Source organism: Heloderma suspectum, chromosome 6, assembly GCF_057233095.1.
Source record: "Heloderma suspectum isolate Gila_16-S chromosome 6, 16-S_ref, whole genome shotgun sequence".
NCBI classification, from domain to species: Eukaryota; Metazoa; Chordata; class Lepidosauria; order Squamata; family Helodermatidae; genus Heloderma; species Heloderma suspectum.
This window is the reverse complement of record NC_139463.1, coordinates 115055773-115077005: the sequence shown is the minus strand read 5'-3', so window position 1 is coordinate 115077005 and position 21233 is coordinate 115055773. Positions and strand designations below refer to the sequence as shown.

Sequence of the window (21233 nt, the reverse complement as noted above, 5' to 3'; positions counted from 1 at the left end):
TGAGCCTTGTCAGGCTTGGTAGGTCAAAGCCAGCATGCTGAATTAGGCTTGGAGACATACAAGCAGCCAGTGCAAGCAGGCCAGAATTGATGTTATCTGTTCAGACCTCCTGGTCCTTGGTGTCAACTAGGGTTGGCGGAGAATTTCTCCCTGAAACTTCGGGGGGCCAAGCGCCAACGTGTTCGGCCCCCCGAACAAGTTTTGGGGAGAAATTCTCCGCACCCCCCTGCCCCCTGCACCCCCCCGGGATGGGACTTACCTTTGCCGAATGTCCCTCCTGGTGGCGGGTCCTGGCGGTGGTTCGTCGGGTCTTCGTCAGGGGCGGGGGCGGCAGCCGATCTTTCGACCGGACTTACCTTTCCCGAATGTCCCTCCCGGCAGCGGGTCCGGCCGGCAGTTCGGCGGGTCTTCATCTGGGGCGGGAGCGGTAGCCGGTCTTTTGACCGGCTGCCGCCGCCGCCATTCCAATAAAAGAAAAAAAAAACATGCCCCCATGATAGGCTACGTGACAATTAACGTAGCCTATCATGGCTAGATTTGCAAAGTCAGCCATGATAGGCTACGTAAATCGTCACGTGGCCTATCACGGGTGACTTAAAAAAAAAAAAAAAGCACATACAGATAATGGTGGCCCCCATAGGGAGCCGCCATTCCCATTCCTTATTTGGTCACTGTAGTCTACGTAAAGATTACGTAGACTACGGCGAAAATAAGGGCAACGCTATTTGCGTTGCCCTTATTTTCGCCGTAGTCTATATAAAGATTTATGTAGACTACACTGACCAAATAAGGAAAGCGAATGGCGGCTCCCTATGGGGGCCGCCATTTGTGTATGCGCTTTTTTTTTTTAGTCCCCCGTGATAGGCTACATGACGATTTACGTAGCCTATCACGGCTGACTTTGCAGATCTAGCCGTGATAGGCTACGTTAATCATCACGTAGCCTATCACGGGGGCATTTTTTTTTTAACTTTTAATTTCGCGGCTGGGTGAGGCGAGGCGCCTCCCCCCCGGCCTAAATTTCGGCCGGGAGAGGCGGGAAGCCTCCCCCCCCGGCCTGAACCTCGCGGGGAGAGCAGCGAAGCGCCTCCCCCCCACCGCGAAAAGCTGCGAGACCAGGTAAGTGACTTTCATGCACCCCTAGTTTGGCCTTAGGTTTTAAATATTACATTTTGAAGGTTGTTGTATTTCTGGATATAACCAGTGACTGTATGTTAGTCAAATATGTTTTAGTCTCATGGACTGGTTCACTGTTTCGCAAATGACTGGTTGTCAACACAATAAAATTGAACAGAACAGAATTTCCATTACATTTATCTTTTTCTATAGGATACCAAGAAGATCAATGAAACAACAAACTCTTTTTTTATTTATATATTTCTACGAATTAGCTTCTCTCTGTTGTTCAGCTCAGGTTTCAGCACAATAATGTAGCATTTGGGGAAAAATATGAAGCACAGTAACCCAGTGCTAGAGGCCAAGATGGAGAAAATCTCCACAGCCACCATGTACTTTCCTCTTGTGCTCAGGTAGGTTGGAACAAAGGACAGCCACACACTGCAAAAGACCAACATGCTGAAGGTGATGAACTTGGCTTCATTAAAACTGTCAGGCAACTTCCTGGCCAGGAAGGCCACAGTGAAGCTGACAGCGGCCAAGAGGCCCATGTAGCCCAAGACACAATAGAACATGAGGACTGACCCTTCATTACACAACAGGACAATTTCTTCAGTCATAGAGTAAGTGTCCAAATCTGGGAATGGGGGAAACAATGCCAGCCACAGAGCACAGATCCCTGCTTGAATACTGGAGCAGGAGACGACAATAGAATATGCCAGCCTTTTCCCTATCCATTTTCTCATCCGGGATCCTGGTTTGGTAGCCATGAATGCCAGAACCACAGATACAGTTTTGGCCAAGATGGTTGAGAGTGATACAGAGAAAATGATGCCAAAAGCCATTTGTCGAAGAAGGCAGGTCACCTGATGAGGCTTTCCGATGAACAGGAAGGAAGACAGGAAACACAAGGGGAGGGAGATGAGGAGAATGTAGGTCAGGCTTCGGTTGTTTGCTTTGACTATGGCAGTGTCCCGGTGCCTAATGAAGATGCCAAGCACCAGAGCTGTGATCAGAGACAATAGAAATGCAGAAGAAATTGAAGCAATGGCCAATGTCTCTTTAAAAGCGAGGAAATTTGGAATCTTAGGAATGCATTCATCGTGGAATTTGTTTGGATAGTAACTTTCTGGACAACTGACACAAGTTTCCACATCTGAGGAACAAACATATATTAATGTATAAAAACCAAAAGAAATATATTCTCAAGATTCAAACAGCTGTACCAGAAGTTCAGCTAACACCCAGTATTTTATTGTTTACAATGGGAGGATGCATAAAACTCCATACAGTGTGCTTCATAATGAATGGATAATTCTGGCATTTTTTCCATGAATGACACATGTCTTTGTTGTCATCTTGGATTCTTTCCTTTTTCTGTGAACCACAGCTACCACAGTGTGAAATGAAAGAACATTCTGGCCCTAGTCCAAAAGTTTGGGGCCAAGAATGGTTATTTTTCTGATTCATTCTGGCTCAGTTTAATAGTGGTATTGTAGCATTCTCTTTTTTGTGATTGTAGTATGTGTTCCACACCAAAACATTGCACATTTTTTTAAAAAGCTGTTTCTAGTTTTATAAAAACGTATAATTACAGAAACTGGATTTGCTATCATTGGAATTTTGTTTTGTTTTGGAGTGATCTGCCATGCACATCACATTGCATATGCACTTACTTACTCGAATGGTTATTTTGATGCCCTTTCAACCTCTCCTCAAGCAACTTCATTGCTACAGCGATGATCACTTCTTTCCCATCCTGGCCTTGCCATTTGCTTTTCGTTGAAGCTTTCATTTCATGCAATCTGGATTCGGGTGTATCAAATTGTGCATGGACCCCTAGTTCCACACTAATACTACTAACATGTCAGATAAAACTTCCTTTAATGCTCTCAAAATGTTGCCACAGTATCCTTCATCAAAACTGCTTATGCAAACAGGGAGGTGGGCCTGGCTTAGGGTCATATGCATTGGGAGGGGAGGGTGATGAATGAAATGTCTTACAATCATGTCTCTATTTTCTTGTTCATTCCCATCAGAAGCTCAGCACCATCTGACTTTCCTATGGCTGTTGATTGTTACTGAGCATCATGGAGCACTGTTAAAATGCCAGTTGCCAAGACTGGCTTGGTAGATGGAGCCTTCACTGATCTGGAGCTGCGGCTGTCAGGCTTTGGTAACAGTCGGCAGTTTCAGTGCAGCTTCGAGGGGAAGATAACCAGATATCAAAATTTGATGACTCTCTCTCTTGAGGCCCCTTTAAAGGAGAAGGGAGGCTTCCTCAGATCTGCTCCTTCAAAGACAAGAGGCTCAAGGGAATAGCGAAAGGACCTCCATGTGAGGCATGGCCAGCTCACTGACACAAGGATGCAAGTCCTGGGCATGGGGATGAGATCAGCAGAATTTCTTCCGCAGATCTATGTGAGGGCCGTGAGGGAACAATGCTATGCATTAGACTAGGCGTAGGGCTGGAGCTGGGGAGCTTGCTCAGAAAAGCTGTATTAGAAGGACAAAGCTTCAGTACTATAGAATGATAGTGCACTCCCATCAGAGTGAGGGAGTTTCTTATTATGTTTACTTTCATACTGTGGCAATCTCCAGCGAAACTGTTGCTCATTTGAAACTCCCCAAACTCTTCATTTGGGGTACAGGTGCAAACACCTTCTTTAATCTCTTCTCCACAAAGGCCAGGAATGTTAATACCACTAATGGAAAGTCATTTCATGTCTTTCTGCTCACACAGGACCAGCAATTACTTCTTCAATATTATCTGTTATCTTGATTTTTGTTAATGCTAAAATGTGTTAGCTATGTTTCTAAAACTGTTTCCCTCAAGAAGGACAAGTGGAAATTTCAATAAAATCACATCTACAAATTTGATTCATAAACAAAGAGTGCAATGCACAATATATAGGATGTTCAAATCTCTCAAAAATGTAATTGACAACAAAAGATGGGGAAGGGTTGCTTCCAAATAAAATGCATCTTGTTATCATATGTCCTACCATTCTGGTTTGAGAACATCCCATCTGGACATGGAGCACAATCATAGCAGCAAAATTTCTCCCCCTCTTTCTTTTTCTTGCTGTAACCAGGTGGGCAGTTGTCAGTACACTGAGAAAGAGGTGGCACCTATTTGAAGAGCTTAGTATTAAGAATAGTTTGAGGAATTCATTTCACAGCAAATAACTAGGGATGTCAGAGAAATCCGCTGCGGATTCAAATGAGGCCGGATTCTTTGGAATCCTGCCTCAGGAATCCTCAGCGGATCGGGACCACTTACCTCTGCTCCAGGATGACTGGCGGCGGAGCGGCACTCGGCTGCTTCTTGCCAGCCAGAGCTGTTTGCCTCCTCCCTGTCCCTGCCTATTGCCTTAAAAAAAAAAGGATTTAAAATAATAATAATAATAATAATAATAATAATAATAATAATAATAATGGCGATCGGGAGGATGTGCCCATAGACTTATATGCAAATACAGTCATGAATCTTGCATATAAGCCTATGGACACTTAGACTTATACTCAAGATTCATGACTGTATTTGCATATAAGTTTATGGGCACATCCTCCCGATCACCATTTTTTTTAAATAAAAGACTTTTTTTAAAAGGCAATCGTCAAGGACAGGGAGGAGGCGAACGGCTCTGGCTGGCAGTGGGGAAGGTAAGCGCCTCCAAACCAGTCCCCCCCCGGAATTTGAGTGGAGCAGAATGGCTCTGGAGGTTTCTGGGGGGGGGAGGAACGGATCGCCTGCCCCCACCATGGATTCCCCACTGGAACAGATGGTGGGGCATCCGTACAACCCTACAGATAACACACCAGTGAACAGGAAGGCCAATGATCCTGAATAGATGGCACTTGAAGTAGGCGGAGTACCTCAACTCCTCCTCTGAACTCTAGAAGATTAGAATTTCCGTTCCTAGTCTGATCAATGATACAACTAGCTTCGCATTCCATTTTACACCATTAACTAGATACATGTCTCAGGCTTCACAAGAAAGTAATGATGGGCAACATTATCTTTCCTTTTCCCACTCCTTTTTCTTATTGTAACCAGGATTGCTGTAGACATTAGACAGAGAAAGAGGGGGCACCTGTCCAGAATTATTGCAAGAGCACAGTATGAAGGAATTGTTTGGAGAACCCATCACACATTCCAATCTTTACCAGTCAACATGAAGGCCAATGACATGGAATATTAGATGTCTAAGTGCATAGGTGGTAAATGCAGTTGGAGGAATAGCCATTGTACAAGGCATCTAGAAGATTTGAATTGCCATTCTTAGGCTGGCTCAGATTTCTCATGAAGGTAATGATGGGCAACATGATCTCTGCTGTGTCAGCCACTAGACCATCTTGGTCAGAACATGCCCCGTCTAGAGACTGCATTTTTATTTCCTTATCTATTTTTATGTGGAATATCCACCATCCGTATATCAACATACTCCTTTAAAAAGCCATTTCCCCCCTTTCCCAATACCATATTGCAGGGAATTTCAAATTAATGATGCATTTTGTAAAGAATGGCCATTGTTTCCCCACCTGGGTCAGGTCTCTGTGCCACTTGATTCTGTCCTCATGAATGGTGACCCCTTTGCCTGGAGGAGCGTGAGGATCCAGCCTTCCCACTTTGACCCTGACATAGGACCTATTTGGGAAGGTGACAAAGTTTGTAATATCAAATCCCCCCTCAAATTCTCCATGTTCATTAAATGTAATCTCATCTCCAGCATTGTTGTTGAATGAGGTGGTCTGAATCAGTGAGTGGAGCTAGGTGGAGAGAAAAAGAGAATCAAATGGTCTATCAAGTTGTGTAATGTTCTCATTCAGATTGTTCAAATAGCCTACGGAGAGAGGAGAATATCCACCTTTCAGTGGTAGATATAGGGAAAGAATGACAAATAATTAATCACAGAAATTCAAAGATGCTGCAAAGAGAACTCTGGAAATTATATGTATCGGGAAAAATCTTTTCCATTTTTGTAAATATTTCAATTTTTTAGTGTTCTTTGCAGGTTCAGAGCTCACCCTGTTGCTTTAATATACCCATGCCCAAGTTGGTGCCCTTCAGGTGTTTTGGACATCAGCTCCCATCAGCCCTATGTAACAAGGCCAATGGTCAGGAATGCTGGCAATTGTAGATCAACATTTCTGGAGGCACCAGGTTGGGGAAGGCTGCTTAATGAACATAAACTATATTATGTACAACTCGGTTTGCTCATCAAATTTTCATTACAATTAAACACATGTGGAAGTAAATTCAGTAAATTTGTAATTCTTGCCTGAATAAAGTGTATTTTAATATTCATTATACCAAACACGATACGTTTATGAGCAAAGCAAGTTATACACACTATAGTTTAGGTTCCTATTTTATGTCTGATGAAAGAGAACTTCCACAAATAGCTTCTGAAACATCTGAATCACCCAAGAAACTAGAAGAAGCAGGAGGATCGGAGGCACGGGAAGACTAGTTTACAGAATCTGTTCATGTTTGCCGTCAAGTTTAGGGAAATTCCTAAACCTTTTCCTGTTTGTAGGATAGATTTTAGGGCAATCTGATCTGGAGGAAAAACTACTGAGATCTGTTTTGACTGAGGAATATTCTCTCACCTATTGGGAATGTTAAGCAACCATATTGCAATATTTAACCATATTTAACAACAATATGCTGACAAACACAGAAACTGAAACTGTGAAGGATGTACATACATTCTCATCTATGTTCTGATATGGCGACTTTATTAAAATGTTGGGGATCTGAGAATCGCTTGGAGCATCCCTAAATGTTTATCAGTAAATGCTACATTAGATGAAGAAATGTAATAAGGAATGGACGAATTTATGATGCTGAGAATCTTACAGAGAGGTTTTTAAAAAATCAACCCCCCCATGAATTCATTACTTTCAGAAATATTGCTTCTCTAGCTTCCATTGCAAAGTTTTATTACATGGTTTTTAGAAACTATAGGGGGGGGGGCGGATGAAGGCTGGGTTGCGACATATAAACTCTGCGTCTTAGATATTTTATTCGTCCATTCAACAAGATTTTTTGTTACTATCCAAACCTGTTTAATTTTTTCCACTCTTACAGAAAAAACAAAACAAAAACAGCCCTTGAGAAAAAAGAGGAAACAACTCTTTCTCTCCTGATTTTTTTTCTGGTTTGTTGCTGGGACTCCACATCTCTAGTCTGAATCCAACCCTCTGCCCTTTTGCTGTTCACATTTGGCAAGGAAGGGAAGAAAATTGAGAAGATGAGCAAGACATCTTGGGTGCTTTGTAGAGATTGACAGCCAAACCACATATTATGTTTAAATGGATGGTGGCTGTGTCTGTGTCCAGTTTTTATTGGAACCACCAAAAGAGGAGGGGAAGTTTAATACTTCACGCTCCAGCTGTAGGTTCATTCCCTTTGTACTGTGGAATATGGATAAAAGCTCCCCATAGAGAGTGAGACCCAAACCATGTGCTATGTTTAAATAGATGGATGTGTGTGTGTGTGTGTGTGTGTCCAATTTTTACTGGAACCACCGCAAGAGGAGGAGAAGTTTAATACTTCTCTCCTCAGGTGCAGGTTCCTCCCCCTTGTATGTATGGAATATGGAAAAAAAGCTTGTGAACCTCCCAGAGAGCTTAGGCTGTTGGGCGGTATCGAAATAAATACATACATAAATAAATAAAAGCATAAACTCAAGTTTAGGGAAATTCCTAAACCTTTTCCTGTTTGTAGGGTAGATTTTAGGGAAATCTGATCTGGAGGAAAAACTACTGAGATCTGTTTTGACTGAGGAATATTCTCTCACCTATTGGGAATGTTAAGCAACCATATCGTGATATTTAAGCCTATTTAACAACAATATGCTGACAAACACAGAAACTGAAACTGTGAAGGATGTACATACATTCTCATCTATGTTCTGATATGGCTAGGGATGTATGAAAGTTCCACCATGGATCTCGGGGAGGCCAAATGCCAGCACATTCAGCCCCCCGAAATTGGGGGTGGAATGCCCCCCCCCCAAGATGAGACTTACCTTGGGCGGATCTTCCTGGAGGTGGTGGCTCCGGCGGTGGCACGGCGGCGGCGCGGCAGCAGCGGCTGTGGCGGCCGGTCTTCCGACCAGCTGCCGGTGCCACCATTTCCAGGTTAAAAAAACCCACACACACACAAAAACATCATAGGCTACGTAAAGATTTACGTAGCCTATCACAGCTAGATTTTAAAAAAACACCATGATAGGCTATGTAAATGTTTACGTAGCCTATCACGGCTGACTTAAAACAACAACAACCCCAAAATACGCATGTACGCAAATGGCGGCGGCCATGGTTGCCGCCATTTGTGTACGCGCGTTTTTTTTTAAAAATCAGCCATGATAGGCTACATAAACATTTACGTAGCCTATCACAGCTGACTGCAGGGATGCAAACAGTGGTGGCTACGGCCGCTGCCATTTGCGTCCCTGCTAGCCAGCGGCAGGATGTCCGGCTGCTGGCGGAGCTGGCCGGCAGCTCCGCAGAATCGCTCCGGAGCACAGCTGGCCGGCCAGGATTCCGGGGGGGAGGAACGGAGCACCTCCCCCACCAGGCAGGATTCCGGGGGGAGGGACGGAACGCCTCCCCCCCAGCATCAGCAAAATCCACGGAAAGGTACGTCACTTTCGTACATCCCTAGATATGGCAACTTTATTAAAATGTTGGGGATCTGAGAATCGCTTGGAGCATCCCTAAATGTTTATCAGTAAATGCTACATTAGATGAAGAAATGTAATAAGGAATGGAAGAATTTATGATGCTGAGAATCTTACAGAGAGGTTTTTAAAAAATCACACCCCCCATGAATTCATTACTTTCAGAAATATTGCTTCTCTAGCTTCCATTGTGAAGTTTTATTACATGGTTTTTAGAAACTATGGGGGGGGGCGGATGAAGGCTGGGTTGCAACATATAAACTCTGCATCTTAGATATTTTATTCATTCATTCAACCAGATTTTTTGTTACTATCCAAACCTGTTTAATTTTTTCCACTCTTACAAAAAAAACAAAACAAAAACAGCCCTTGAGAAGAAACAGGAAACAACTCTTTCTCTCCTGATTTGTTTTTCTGGTTCGTTGCTGGGACTCCACATCTCTAGTCTGAATCCAACCCTCTGCCCTTTTGCTGTTCACATTTGGCAAGGAAGGGAAGAAAATTGAGAAGATGAGCAAGACATCTTGGGTGCTTTGTAGAGATTGACAGCCAAACCACAAGGGATGGTGGCTGTGTCTGTGTCCAGTTTTTATTGGAACCACCAAAAGAGGAGGGGAAGTTTAATACTTCTCTCCTCAGGTGCAGGTTCCTCCCCCTTGTACTTATGGAATATGGAAAAAGCTTGTGAACATCCCAGAGAGCTTCGGCTATTGGGCGGTATCGAAATACATACATATATAAATAAATAAAAGCAAAATTTCCTTTTTGCTGAGTCGAAAAGCTGTGGTGTGGGGGTGCAGATAGAAATGATTGGTAAACTCATGGTCTGGGAGGGAAGGATTAACCATACCATTCCTGCATTGGGAGTTGTGATAAACGTTAGTCCCCACCCCCAAAGATAAGAAAAGGAAAAGACATGTGTGCTAGCTATGCCATTAATGTAACACAGTTTAGCATTTAGAGGTCATTAGGATACTGACTACTGCATGCCACTCCATTGACAGTAACTCGACCATGATATTTGACTTCTGTCAGTGAGGAGAGGTTACCTGCCAGGGTTCTACACTCTGAGGAGACAGTCTGACTCTGTTCTCCATTGTTTGGTGGTTGACTCTAGCCAAGTAGAAGGTGTGCAAGGCATGTGCTACAGTGTAGACAGAATTATAGATACTGTAGCTGTGGCCAGTCATCCTCATTTCAAAAACAACCCCAGGAAGACTTTCCAGCATCTCCTCTCCAGTACATGTTCGAGCTGTGAGACTCATAATTGAGTTTGAAAGTGAACAACCAAATGCTTGTTCCCAGAAATCATGAACAAAACCGTCTTCATTTGTCCAGGAAGGATCAACAAGCTCAACAAATCCTTGGAAGCCTGGAAGCTCCCTTGATGGAATTGTAAAGGAGACAGCACCATGGAGCATTTTTACATCAAATCCAGCAGCTATTGTAACGGGAGTTAAAGTGAATTCGATTTGGGCTGTTGTTATCCATACTTTTGCTGCCAAGAACCTCCCCTTATACTGAGAAAATATTAGTGGAATTATCCTGCTTCCATATATAAAAAATTCCAACCATATAATGGCTGGGGATTCTCCATGTATTACAACTGCATTGGCTTTGCTCTCCATGATAGTTTGCAAAACCTTCAATTTGTCAGAGGCAATTTGAAGTATATCAAAGATATACAGATTTTTTTCAAGCCTTTCTGTGAATGCTGGACAGATTTTGTTCTGGAAAAGCAGAGGCTCCATGGTGTGCAAAAAATGATCTCCACCCTCATCCTCCGTAGCCAAGAGTCCAACCCAGTTCCATCTGAAATGTGAAAATAACTGGACAAGTCCTTGGTATTGAAGTTCTTCCTTGGGGGCCATGGAGTAAAAGGAAGGGAAATAAAGTTGATCATTCACTGCTGGCTCAAAGGAGCCATAGGAAACCTAAAAACGAAAAAGAAAAAGAAGGAAAAGAAGGAAAGCAAAAGAAAGACAGCAACAGACATTTCAGAATGGGAGCAGGGGTATCTGATGGTCTCTTCACTCATTAACGGGGAATCAGAAAACGAACTGTTCAGCAAATCCCCTGGATTGCAAGGAGTGCTCACTGGAAGGACAGATACTGAAGCTGAAGCTCAAATATTTTGGCCACCTAATGTGAAGAGAAAACTCTCTGGAAAAGACCTGGATGCTGGGAAAGACTGAAGGCAAAAGGAGAAGGGGATGGCAGGGGATGAGATGGCTAGATAGCATCACGGATGCAATGAATATGGACTTGAGCACGCTCCGGGAGAGAGCGCAGGACAGGAAGGCCTGGCGTGCTATGGTCCATGGGGTCACGAAGAGTCGGACACGACTGAACGACTGGACAACAACAAATTCTATTGCTTATGAAAATGACATCGGTTAAGCTAACAGCCTTCTTCATGGGCAGATTGGGGAAGGGTGGTTAGGCTAGCCATGGTGCGTGGTGGTTACCACTAACTACTGTTTGTGCTATTGCCACACGTGCAGCTAACCAAATTCCGCAACACAGTTAGGCTAACCATTCTCTAAGCACCCTCCCTCCTGCAGGACCCTGCAGTCCTCCAGATGGGGAGGCAGGCAGCCTAGCAGCCTTTGTTCTTTCTGTGGCCATTTCAGCATTTGGTGCTGGCAGCAGATCTGCCCTCAAAATCAGAAGGGATGGTGCTTGTGGGAGAAGGACCATGCCCATCATGCCATGGAGCACTATGGTGGCTGCAAATATATCACGGAGGGTGCTCACATGTCACACTAAGCCATGGTAGATCCCACTAACCATCTTGCCACAAGTAGGGAAGTACGAAAGTCACTTACCTTTTCGAAGGGTGACATTTGCGGTGGGGGGGAGGCGCTCTGTCCCTCCCCCCGAAATTCTGGCTGGGGAGGGAGGTGCTCCATCCCTCCCCCTGAAATTCTGGCCGGGGCGGGAGGCGCTCTGTCCCTCCCCCCCTGAATCCTGGCCGGCTGGGACGCAACTGGCAGCGGCCATAGCCGCCGCTGTTTGCATCCATGCAGTCAGCTGTGATAGGCTACGTAAATGGTTACGTAGCCTATCACGGCTGATTTAAAAGAAAAAACACACACGCACGTACGCAAATGGCGGCGCCCATGGATGCCGCCATTTGCGTTCCTTATTTTGGCTTGTCTTAGTCTATGTAAACATTTACGTAGACTAAGACGGCGAAAATAAGGGGAACGCAAATAGAGTAGCGTCTATGCTATTTGAGTGCCCCTTATTTTCGCCGTCTTAGTCTATGTAAATGTTTACATAGACTAAGACAAGCCAAAATAAGAAACGCAAATGGCGGCATCCATGGGCACCGCCATTTGCGTATGCGCAGGTTTTTTTTCTTTTAAATCAGCTGTGATAGGCTACGTAAACATTTACGTACCCTATCATGGTACTTTTTAAAAATCTAGCCGTGATAGGCTACATAAATCTTTACGTAGTCGATCACGTTTTTTTTTTTTTTTTACTGGAAATGGCGGCGGCAGCAGCCAGTCGGAAGATCATCCGCCGCAGCTGCTGCCGCTGAACCGCCGCCGAACCGCCGCCGGAGACGCCGCCGCCGCCAGGAAGATTCACCCAAGTAAGTCCTGTCCCGGGGTGGTGGGGGGGCAGACCGTTCTGCCACCGATTTTGGGGGGCCAAATGCACTGGCATTCGGCCTCCCTGAGATTCGTGGCGAAATTCTCTGACATCCCTAGCCACAAGTACTTAGTGAGTGCAGTTAGTCCCTGGTTAATAAACCCCTATGGTTGGGTCTGACCTTTGTTCAGATGTCACCCTAAGCCACCATGGTTAGATAAAAACTCCTAACAATCAGGGTTTAGCGTGAAATGTGAACTGGGTCAATAGCTTGAAAATTTGTATCCGTGAACTTGCCAATGAGGCCTACAATTGTGAATAGTGATCTGATAACCATGTCATCGGTAGCAAGTTTAAAATTGCTGAGAATTAACACATTTGTTGTGTTTACTCCAGTAGATACAGTTTGGCATATGATATATTTATTTCAAAGTTTTCTGAAAGCTACTGGTGCATGGTATTCAAGCTTGTTGAAGAGCTATGTCGTTCATTGGTATGGTGAAGTTCTAAGCAGTGGGTCAAACTGGTTAATGTTTTTTGCCCCAAGAAAGCCTACAGCAGTAACTACTTGCAAAGTTGTGATCGAGATGAACAGTTTCATGCTGAAATTAGAATTCTGCTTCACATCTTTGAATCTTTGAAGATCATGCCTGAATTAGAAAAAAAAAACCAACATTGTGGAGAAGCCACGATTCTTCGAAGATAACACCTTAATTTTTTAAAAAAAATCCGGAGCGGGGGATAGGAGGGGGTAAAACTTACCCTCATTTGAAGGGATAGAACAACCCCCTGGTCAGTGCAGAAAGCCTGATTCCCAGGCGGTTGCCCATCCAACTACTGACCAGGGCTGACCCTGACTAGCTTCCGAGATCAGACAAGAACATGCACATGCACATCCAGCCCTTTGCTTGTTGCTGAGGAACACTGAGTGCTGAGGAAGCTATGCGATCAGTAGCCGGAAGACGACATGGGGCTGTCGAGAGCTGTGAGCGTGGTGGGCATGGAATTAGCACAAATGGGAAGATTTCTGATCCTCCAATGAGATCCTTCATCTTTAAGAGCAGGAAAACAGCACAGTGCTCGAGTGTGACCCGAGCTCTTGCATTCGATGAAGCACCGCAACGGTGAAAATAGGTGAGTGTGAATAATCATGTTTTAATTAGGGATGTCAGAGAATTCCGCGATGGATCACAGTGAGGCCGAATGCCAGTGCATTTGGCCCCCCGAAAACCATCGCAGAATGAAGCCCCTGCCCCCCAACCCACGAAAAGTGTGCAAGATGAAGTCCTCGCTGCCCCCACCCCATGAAAGGCACACGAAATGGAGCACTTATCTGCTCCCATCCATGCTGCTTTGCGAATGGCGGCCGTCCTGTGGCCGCCATTCACTTCTTCCTCTTCAGCCATGATAGGCTATGTAAATACTTACATAGCCTATCACGGCTAATGCAGGGACGCCATTTGCATCCCTGCAGAGGCCGTGATAGGCTACGTAAGTATTTAAGTAGCCTATCACGGCAGGGGGGGAAAACCCCAGCGTACGCAAATGGCGGTGGCTACCGCCATTTGTGTACACTGGGTCTTTTTCCCCCCTGCCGTGATAGGCTACATAAGTATTTACAGCTCACTACAGGGATGCAAATGATGGCGGCTACAACAGCCGCCATTTGCATCCCTGCAGGGCTGCCCAGCAGCCGGATGTCCAGCTGCGGGTGGCCAGAGATGGCCGGCGGCTCCGCGGCTTGGCTGCGGAACCGGCCAGCCAGGATTCTTGGGGGAATTTTGGGGGTGAGATCCACGGAGCACCTCCCCCTCTTCAAGGATTCTGGGGTGAGGGACGGAGTGCCTACCCCCACCTGTGGAACCTGGCGGAGCTAGGTAAGCAGGGTTTTGTACACCCTAGTTTTAATGCGAGAGTGTTTAACCCAATGGGACACCGAATTCATTGTGATGGCAGGCGCAATGTAGATTGGCCCCACCTTTCTGAAAGCTGAAATGGTGCACAAGGTCCCCAATCCCAGCTTTTCTTTTCCATGTGGGGCAGGGGGAAAGATAGGGATTGGGGCTCATGGCTGACTGTTTTTCCCTGAAGGCAGAAAGCGTGAGGCCCAAATCTTTCTGTATGTTAACATGTGTTCATCAGTTCATCTATGTTGGAGATGATCACTTTCATGCTGAAATTAGAATACTGCAAGCACACAAACCTTTGAGAGGTTTCTCAAACAGGGTTTCTCCTACAAGGCCTATTCCCTTTCATTATGGAATGTGACATCACAAGGTTAGACTACATGTTACTACATGGACTGGAAACCTGGTGTGTGTGTGTGTGGGGGGGGGTTAGGGAGACTTTAATCTTCCTCCTCCTCCCATACTGTGGTCCCAATATGGATTGCCAAAAAGGTATCTGGCTGTATTATAAATAGTAGGGAAAGTGTTAAAGCCCCCTAAGCCCACCTCAGTGTCCTGATCCATATTAAGTTCCAGTGCTTACTTTTGAGGAAATAAAGCAAAAAAGCTACATCTTTAAATTAATATGTAATTTGACCCTGGGGCAGCTTGGGGATGGAATTCACACAGACATCAAGAACAGGGCCTCACACCACTTTTCTGAAAGCTGAAATTATGCATAAAGTCCCTAATCCCAGTTTTTCTTTTCCATGTGGGGTGGGGGGAAAGATAGGGATTGGGGCTCATGGCTGACTGTTTTTCCCTGAAGGCTGAAAGTGTGAGTCCCAAATCCTTCTGTATGTTAACATGTGTTCATCAATTCACACAAATGCAAGTTTCATTCCACCCAGGTTGAGGTAAAGACACCATATGTAGCATTGATTTAGTTGGATTCTCATACCTGTGCAAACAGACGCCCACCAAACTAGAGGGGGAATGTCTGAGGGTGCCACATACCCCAGAGGTTTGCCTCAGAAGCCTTTGTAACATTTGTTTGTTTATTAAATTTCTATCATGCCCAGTAGCCAAAGGTGTCTGGGAGGTGCAGAACAATTAAAAGCACAAAATTCATCTTAAAATACAACATGAAATGTACATTTTGAAACTACAATATAAAAGTACCACCCCCCTCCCCCAGAAAAAGCTAGCAGGAATGCAGATTAAAAGTACAATAACAGATTGAACACAACTAGGGATGGACGAAAGTCCCTTACCTCATCCCGCAGCTTGCTTCACGGTGGGGGGGAGGCGCTCTGTTCCTCCCCCCAAAATTCTGGGTGGGGGGGAGGCGCCCCATCTCTCCCCGCTGAAATTCTGGCTGGGGGGGAGGCGCCCCGTCCCTCTGGCCGCAAATCCTCCTTGCTGGCTGGGACGCAAATTGCGGTGGCCGTAGCCGCCGCCGTTTGCGTCCCTGCAGCCAGCCGTGATAGGCTACGTAAATCCTTACATAGCCTATCACGGCTGACTTTGAAAAAAAAAAAGCGCGTACGCAAATGGCGGCGCCCATGGGATTTTGCGTTGCCCTTATTTTCGCCGTAGTCTACGTAAATCTTTATGTAGACTACAGGGTCCAAATAAGGAACGCAAATGGAGGGCGGCGCCCTATGGGGGCCGCCATTTGCGTATGCGCTTTTGTTTTTTTCAAAGTCACCCGTGATAGGCTACGCGACGATTTACGTAGCCTATCACGGCTGACTTTGGAAATCTAGCCATGATAGGCTATGTAAATCGTTACGTAGCCTATCACGGGGGTGTTTTTTTTTTAATGTTTTTTTTCGTGGCCGGGTAGACGGGGCGCTTCTACCTGGCCGGAATTTTCCAAGCGAGGGATGGGGCGCCTCCCCCCCGGCCTGAATTTCGGCCGGGCAAGGCGGGGCGCCTCCCCCCCTCGCATGAACTTCGGGGGGAGAACCGAAGCGCCTCCCACCCACCGCGAAGCAAGCTTCGAGGACAGGTAAGGGACTTTGGTCCATCCCTAGGATTGGACAAATTCCTGAGGAGAAAGCTATCCATGGCTACCAGTCCTGATGGCTACGTGCTACCGCCAGGATCAGAGGTCAGTAGGCCTAGGTACAACATTTGCTTTGGAACATGGGCAGGAGAGCTCTGATGCACTTGTGTCCTGCTTGTGGGTACCCAGTCGACAGCTGGTTGGCCACTGTGTGAACAGAATGCTGGACTAGATGGCCCTTTCTTCTGATACAGCTGGGCTCTTCTTATGTTCTGATGTTCTTATGTCTTATGACTCCTTTCGGCGCCAGGTGAAGACCTTTTTATTTTCCCAGGCTTTTTAGCTTTCTAAATTTTTATCTTTGCTGTTTTAAATCTGTATTTTAAATTCCTGTACTGCTGCTAGGTTTTATTGTGGTTGTATTGTTATATTGTGGTTTTAATGTTCTATATATTTTAAATTGTTTTATTGTGTGTTGTTTGGTTTTAATTTTTGTGAACTGCCCAGAGAGCTTCGGCTATTGGGTGGTATAGAAATGAAATGAATGAATAAATAAATAAATAAATAATGTTCTTAACCCTGATTTCTATTTTTTTAAACGCTATGAAATCTCTCTGTGTGAGATTACTCTGGACTTACTCTTGAACTTATGTTTTGATTCTTGGATTTGATAGGTGATGTAGTGTGGAGGTTCCAACAAAGATTTCAAGCTTGGATTAGAGCTCTGCATGTGTGGATTTGTTGAGGTGTTTTTTTTTCTAGAACCCTTGTCTTGGATTGACTGGAGTGGATTATGCCTGGAATCATTCAAGCCCCTTGCTCTGTATTGTACTCTTGTTTTGGATTGCCTGGGATAGATTTTGCCAGCAGTCTTTTGAGCCCCTTGCTTTGTATTCTGCCTTAGAGATTGCAATGGGGAAACCATGTCGTATGGACCTGTCACATGGTTATAGTTATTACCTTTTGACTGTTGTGGAATTACATACAGCCTATAGCTCACTGATGGGGTCGAACTGTGTAGGAATGCCACACTGTGTACTTGAAAGGTCAGGCCCATGACAGTAACATTTAGGTCCTTCTAAAATGGAAAGTCTGTTTTTTTTCTGAAATTTTGCAACAAAAATGGAGACTCTCCTTGAACATACCCCCAAACAAGGGGAGATAGAAGGAAACTTTGGACACAAGCTATTCCAATTCAGATAAAGGAAGGGAGTTAATGGTGGGGCAAATAGGAACAAGTAGAAAAGGTGTATAAAGAGTGTCAAACTTGCACTGAAAGTTTAGGAGGACATGTATCTATAAATGGGGAGTTCTAGCCAGTAGCCAAAAGTATGGATGTGAATTTCTCTCTGTCATGGTCCTCTTCCAGCTAAGTGTGGGGAAGGCTGGGAGACAATCTTCCGGATTGGCATTTTCCTACCCTTGTCCTCCTGTGGTAGTGTTCATGTTCAAAATAGTATGGTGTGTCTTTTGTCTCTAATGCCTTATCCCCAACTTCCTTCTTTGTAGAACCACGTTCCCCAGATTTTACACATACAAATATACACAGAGATGCACATTTGGTCAATGATTTCTCTAGATAGTCAGTCCTGTCACCAAAGAACAATCTTTCTCTACACATATGAAACACGCATTGTTAGCTTGAGATTTAGTTGAAGCAGACTGACTGAAATCAATGGGTCTATTTCAGGTATGACTAAACCTGGATCAAACCCACTTCTCATACAAAGATTTGGAAACCCATGGGGAATTCCAAATGCAACCCCACATATCTCAGCTCCCTTTCCTCCCCGCTCCTTCTGTCCCAGTCCATCCTGACAAATCATCAAATTGCTACTGGAAAGAGAGGAGAAGAGTTCATTACAGGAGAGTTGGGGGAATCACCATGTGCTGATCCTACCTGTGGAACCTTGTAAACAGATAAGATGTCTGCCATGCATGAGGAGGTATCAGAGCTAAGTCCACCGATGACTCCTATGACATTTTTCTGAAAGCCACATTTATAGTTGGGGAGAAACTGATGGGAGTTAAAGAGAAAGTCCAAAGTGGTGCGATAGGTCATCCTTGAATCAGTGTAGCTGTCATAGATGTGGAACCCGAGAGTGACATTGGGCAAGATGTTGGGATTATCATTGATCTCATCAATGGCAAACACGAAAGCCAGGATGTGCTGGTAGAAATTTGGCACCACACTGCAAAAAAGAAGTGACATCCTGTTTCTTGGGAGTGTTAAATGGTGCACAAACTCATTTTATCTCAGTACAGGTCTACTGGAGATCTGAAAAATTCAGCTGCTTATTCATAAGGAGGGAGTATAACCCACAAATTTAGTCATAAACTAATTGCCTTTGAAAAGAAGGACAACATGGTTACATGTTGCTGGATTGTGCTTTTGGGCTTATATATCCTAATATTAGGCATGTTGCTGTCAATGGTCAGCTCAGATCATATTTTAATGTGTCAGATATCATTTTTTATGCAGACATCTAGGTAGAATAGATAAAACATTTTCTTGGATTTCACTGTTTTCACTTTCAATATTTCCATCTATGTTGTTCTCTATTATATATTTTCAGCTACTAACATCCATGGTGTCACAGCATTATGCTCCAGTGTTTTGACCATTGCCACTTCTAGGTGCTTCCGAAACTGCATCTGCTTCACACAATTTGAGATCACCTTGTACCTTCAGCATCTGGCTTTTTGGAGCTTTCAATGAATGAATCTAAGAAGGAATACAGGATGTTGGCTTATACAGAACTTAATTTAAAATAACTACTGCCATTATATTCCAAGATCTGTGGATCTACTGTGCTGTCAGTCATATAAAGACTCACTCAAATAACCCTAAATGTCATTTTGGGATGGGTGTGGGGGGAGACTTCCTTACATGGGTATGTTAATCTTCTCCTGAGAAGGATGTCTGATGAATAACACTTTGGGGGGAAGGTAATGGAGATGAGATGCCATCCCACCAATGAGGACGTCACCTGGCTGGTACCACTCGTGTGGAATATACGGAGGCTCGTTTCCGCTGCACTTAGTAGCATGCATGTTCCAGACCACATTTGGCAGTAGCAGTAGGAGCAGCAGCAGCAGTAGCAGCGGCATCCTTGTGTCAAACTCCCCTCCACACATCAGAGTCTCCTGTCTCTCTCTCTACATCACACCATTACTACCATCAGTCTGACTTGAACAAGGTGCATGGCAGCTGATGCTGAAAACACAACTTAGTGAAGGTACAGGTGTCCTCTGTATCCTTAAGCTCAAGAGGGTAACAAAAGCAAGGCTTGAGTGCCAATTGAGAGTTACCATCCGAAGGTTGAGGTGCACGATGGAAGAGGGAAAGCGATCAGCACGAGGGAGCCCTGGTTCTCTGTTCTCATGATCCTTAGCAGTCAATGGCCCTTCATTAGCCTTATAAATATTTCAGACTTGGCTGATGATTTTCTTTTTCCTAGAAAGCTCTTTGAGCACATAAATCAATTACAGCAATTTTATTAATTACAGGGAAGATAAACACATCTGCAATGTTTTTGGACTCCATGGTGCAACATCCGTAGCAGAAGTGCCGAAACAAACATGTTTTTCTGATCTCCCTGCTCCATTCTGCTGCCCACTGATGGTGAGGAAGGAATAGCAGGTAGAATCATGGAGTTTGAAGGGAGCTCAAAGGTCCTCTAGTCCAACCCATGCCAATGGAGGAAATCTCCTGAACAGTGCTGCTGGCGGTGGGGAGTTCACATAAGTAGGTACATTTTTGATGACCCACAGTGACGCCAAGAATGGAGTCAATGAAGAGTTCAGCATGTTTGGAATAGAACTTCCCCTCCTACAATTGATATTTTTCTGTCTTTGCAAATATATAGCAAGACAAATCAGAAAAGTAAAAAAAAGTAAAGCCCTATTCTAACCATGCAGTAGAATATAAATTCATTAAAGAAAAGAGGGCAAATGATGCATTTATAGTAGACATGCTGGATATTCATATACATATACATATACATACATATATATATATATATATATATATATATATAGAGAGAGAGAGAGAGAGAGAGAGAGAAACATAAATTCATTAAAGAAAAGAGAGCAAATGATGCATTTATAGGAGACATGCTGGATGTTCATACACACACACACACACACATATATATATATATATATATATATATATATATATATAGAAAGAGAGAGAGAGAGAGAGAGAGTTCCTAGTCTAACTTGCCTCTGCAAGAGTTCACAACAGCTTCTGTTCCATTTAACATTGACGCTTCTTTGTATCCCATATTGTGCACTACACACTGGAGTTTGGGACCTATGATAAACAGGATCCTAAAAAGCAAGGGAAGTCGTATTGGCCACACGGAGAATTCCACAATCCATGTTAATGTAATGCCACATTAGTCCAACAAAAGATGATAAAAATGTGCCTGTTTTTGAGATCTCGAGATCTCAACGTCTCTTCATGCGGGAAGTTGTTAGGAAAAGCAGGTGAGGGTTGAGGGGAAAGCTAGGCGAAAAAGCCAATTTATTGATGAAGTCATGGTGTCCCATGATCCCAAGCTCGTGATGGAATGGAGGAAGAATGGGGGTGGGAGGGTCTGCTTTTATTCTCTCCCTTTTTTCCCACCCCACCTGCTTTTTGCAACATCTTGCCAGATGAAGAGATCTGGAGATACTGAAACCTTGTATTTCTGTTGTTAACTTTTGGGTGACCGAACTGAGGCATTCCACACACATGGAAAGAGGATGCTATCTATGTCATTTGGGATACAATGAGCCTAGGAAATACAGCTCTCATAAAGCCCAGCCAATTTAAACACAACACATATGTATTAATATTATTAATATTTACATGTATTACATTTCTATACTGCCCAATAGCCAAAGCAGTCTAGGTAGTTTCGAAAATATTAA

General features: G+C 44.3%; 1 protein-coding gene across 1 annotated transcript; it reads right to left on the bottom strand.

The window, feature by feature from the left end:
* Nucleotides 1-1370: 1370 nt before the first annotated feature.
* LOC146342645 (vomeronasal type-2 receptor 26-like) lies at nucleotides 1371-19424 on the bottom strand. The gene is made up of 6 exons (XM_084807959.1): nucleotides 19204-19424; nucleotides 18214-18505; nucleotides 9863-10747; nucleotides 5662-5889; nucleotides 4122-4248; nucleotides 1371-2272 (listed from the first exon to the last, which is right to left on the bottom strand). The coding sequence occupies exons 1-6, from the start codon at nucleotides 19422-19424 to the stop codon at nucleotides 1371-1373; spliced, it is 2655 nt and encodes an 884-aa protein (XP_084664085.1).
* Between the last annotated feature and the right edge of the window lie 1809 nt (nucleotides 19425-21233).

Excerpts from the sequence above, each read along its gene's own strand:
- LOC146342645 (XM_084807959.1), bottom strand. The coding sequence starts at position 19,424 with ATGCCGCTGCTACTGCTGCTGCTGCTCCTACTGCTACTGCCAAATGTG. Across the intron at positions 18,506-19,203 it reads GAGAAGATTAACATACCCAT|TGTGGTGCCAAATTTCTACC; the intron begins GTAAGGAAGTCT and ends TCTTTTTTGCAG. Across the intron at positions 10,748-18,213 it reads CTGTTTACAAGGTTCCACAG|GTTTCCTATGGCTCCTTTGA; the intron begins GTAGGATCAGCA and ends TTTCGTTTTTAG.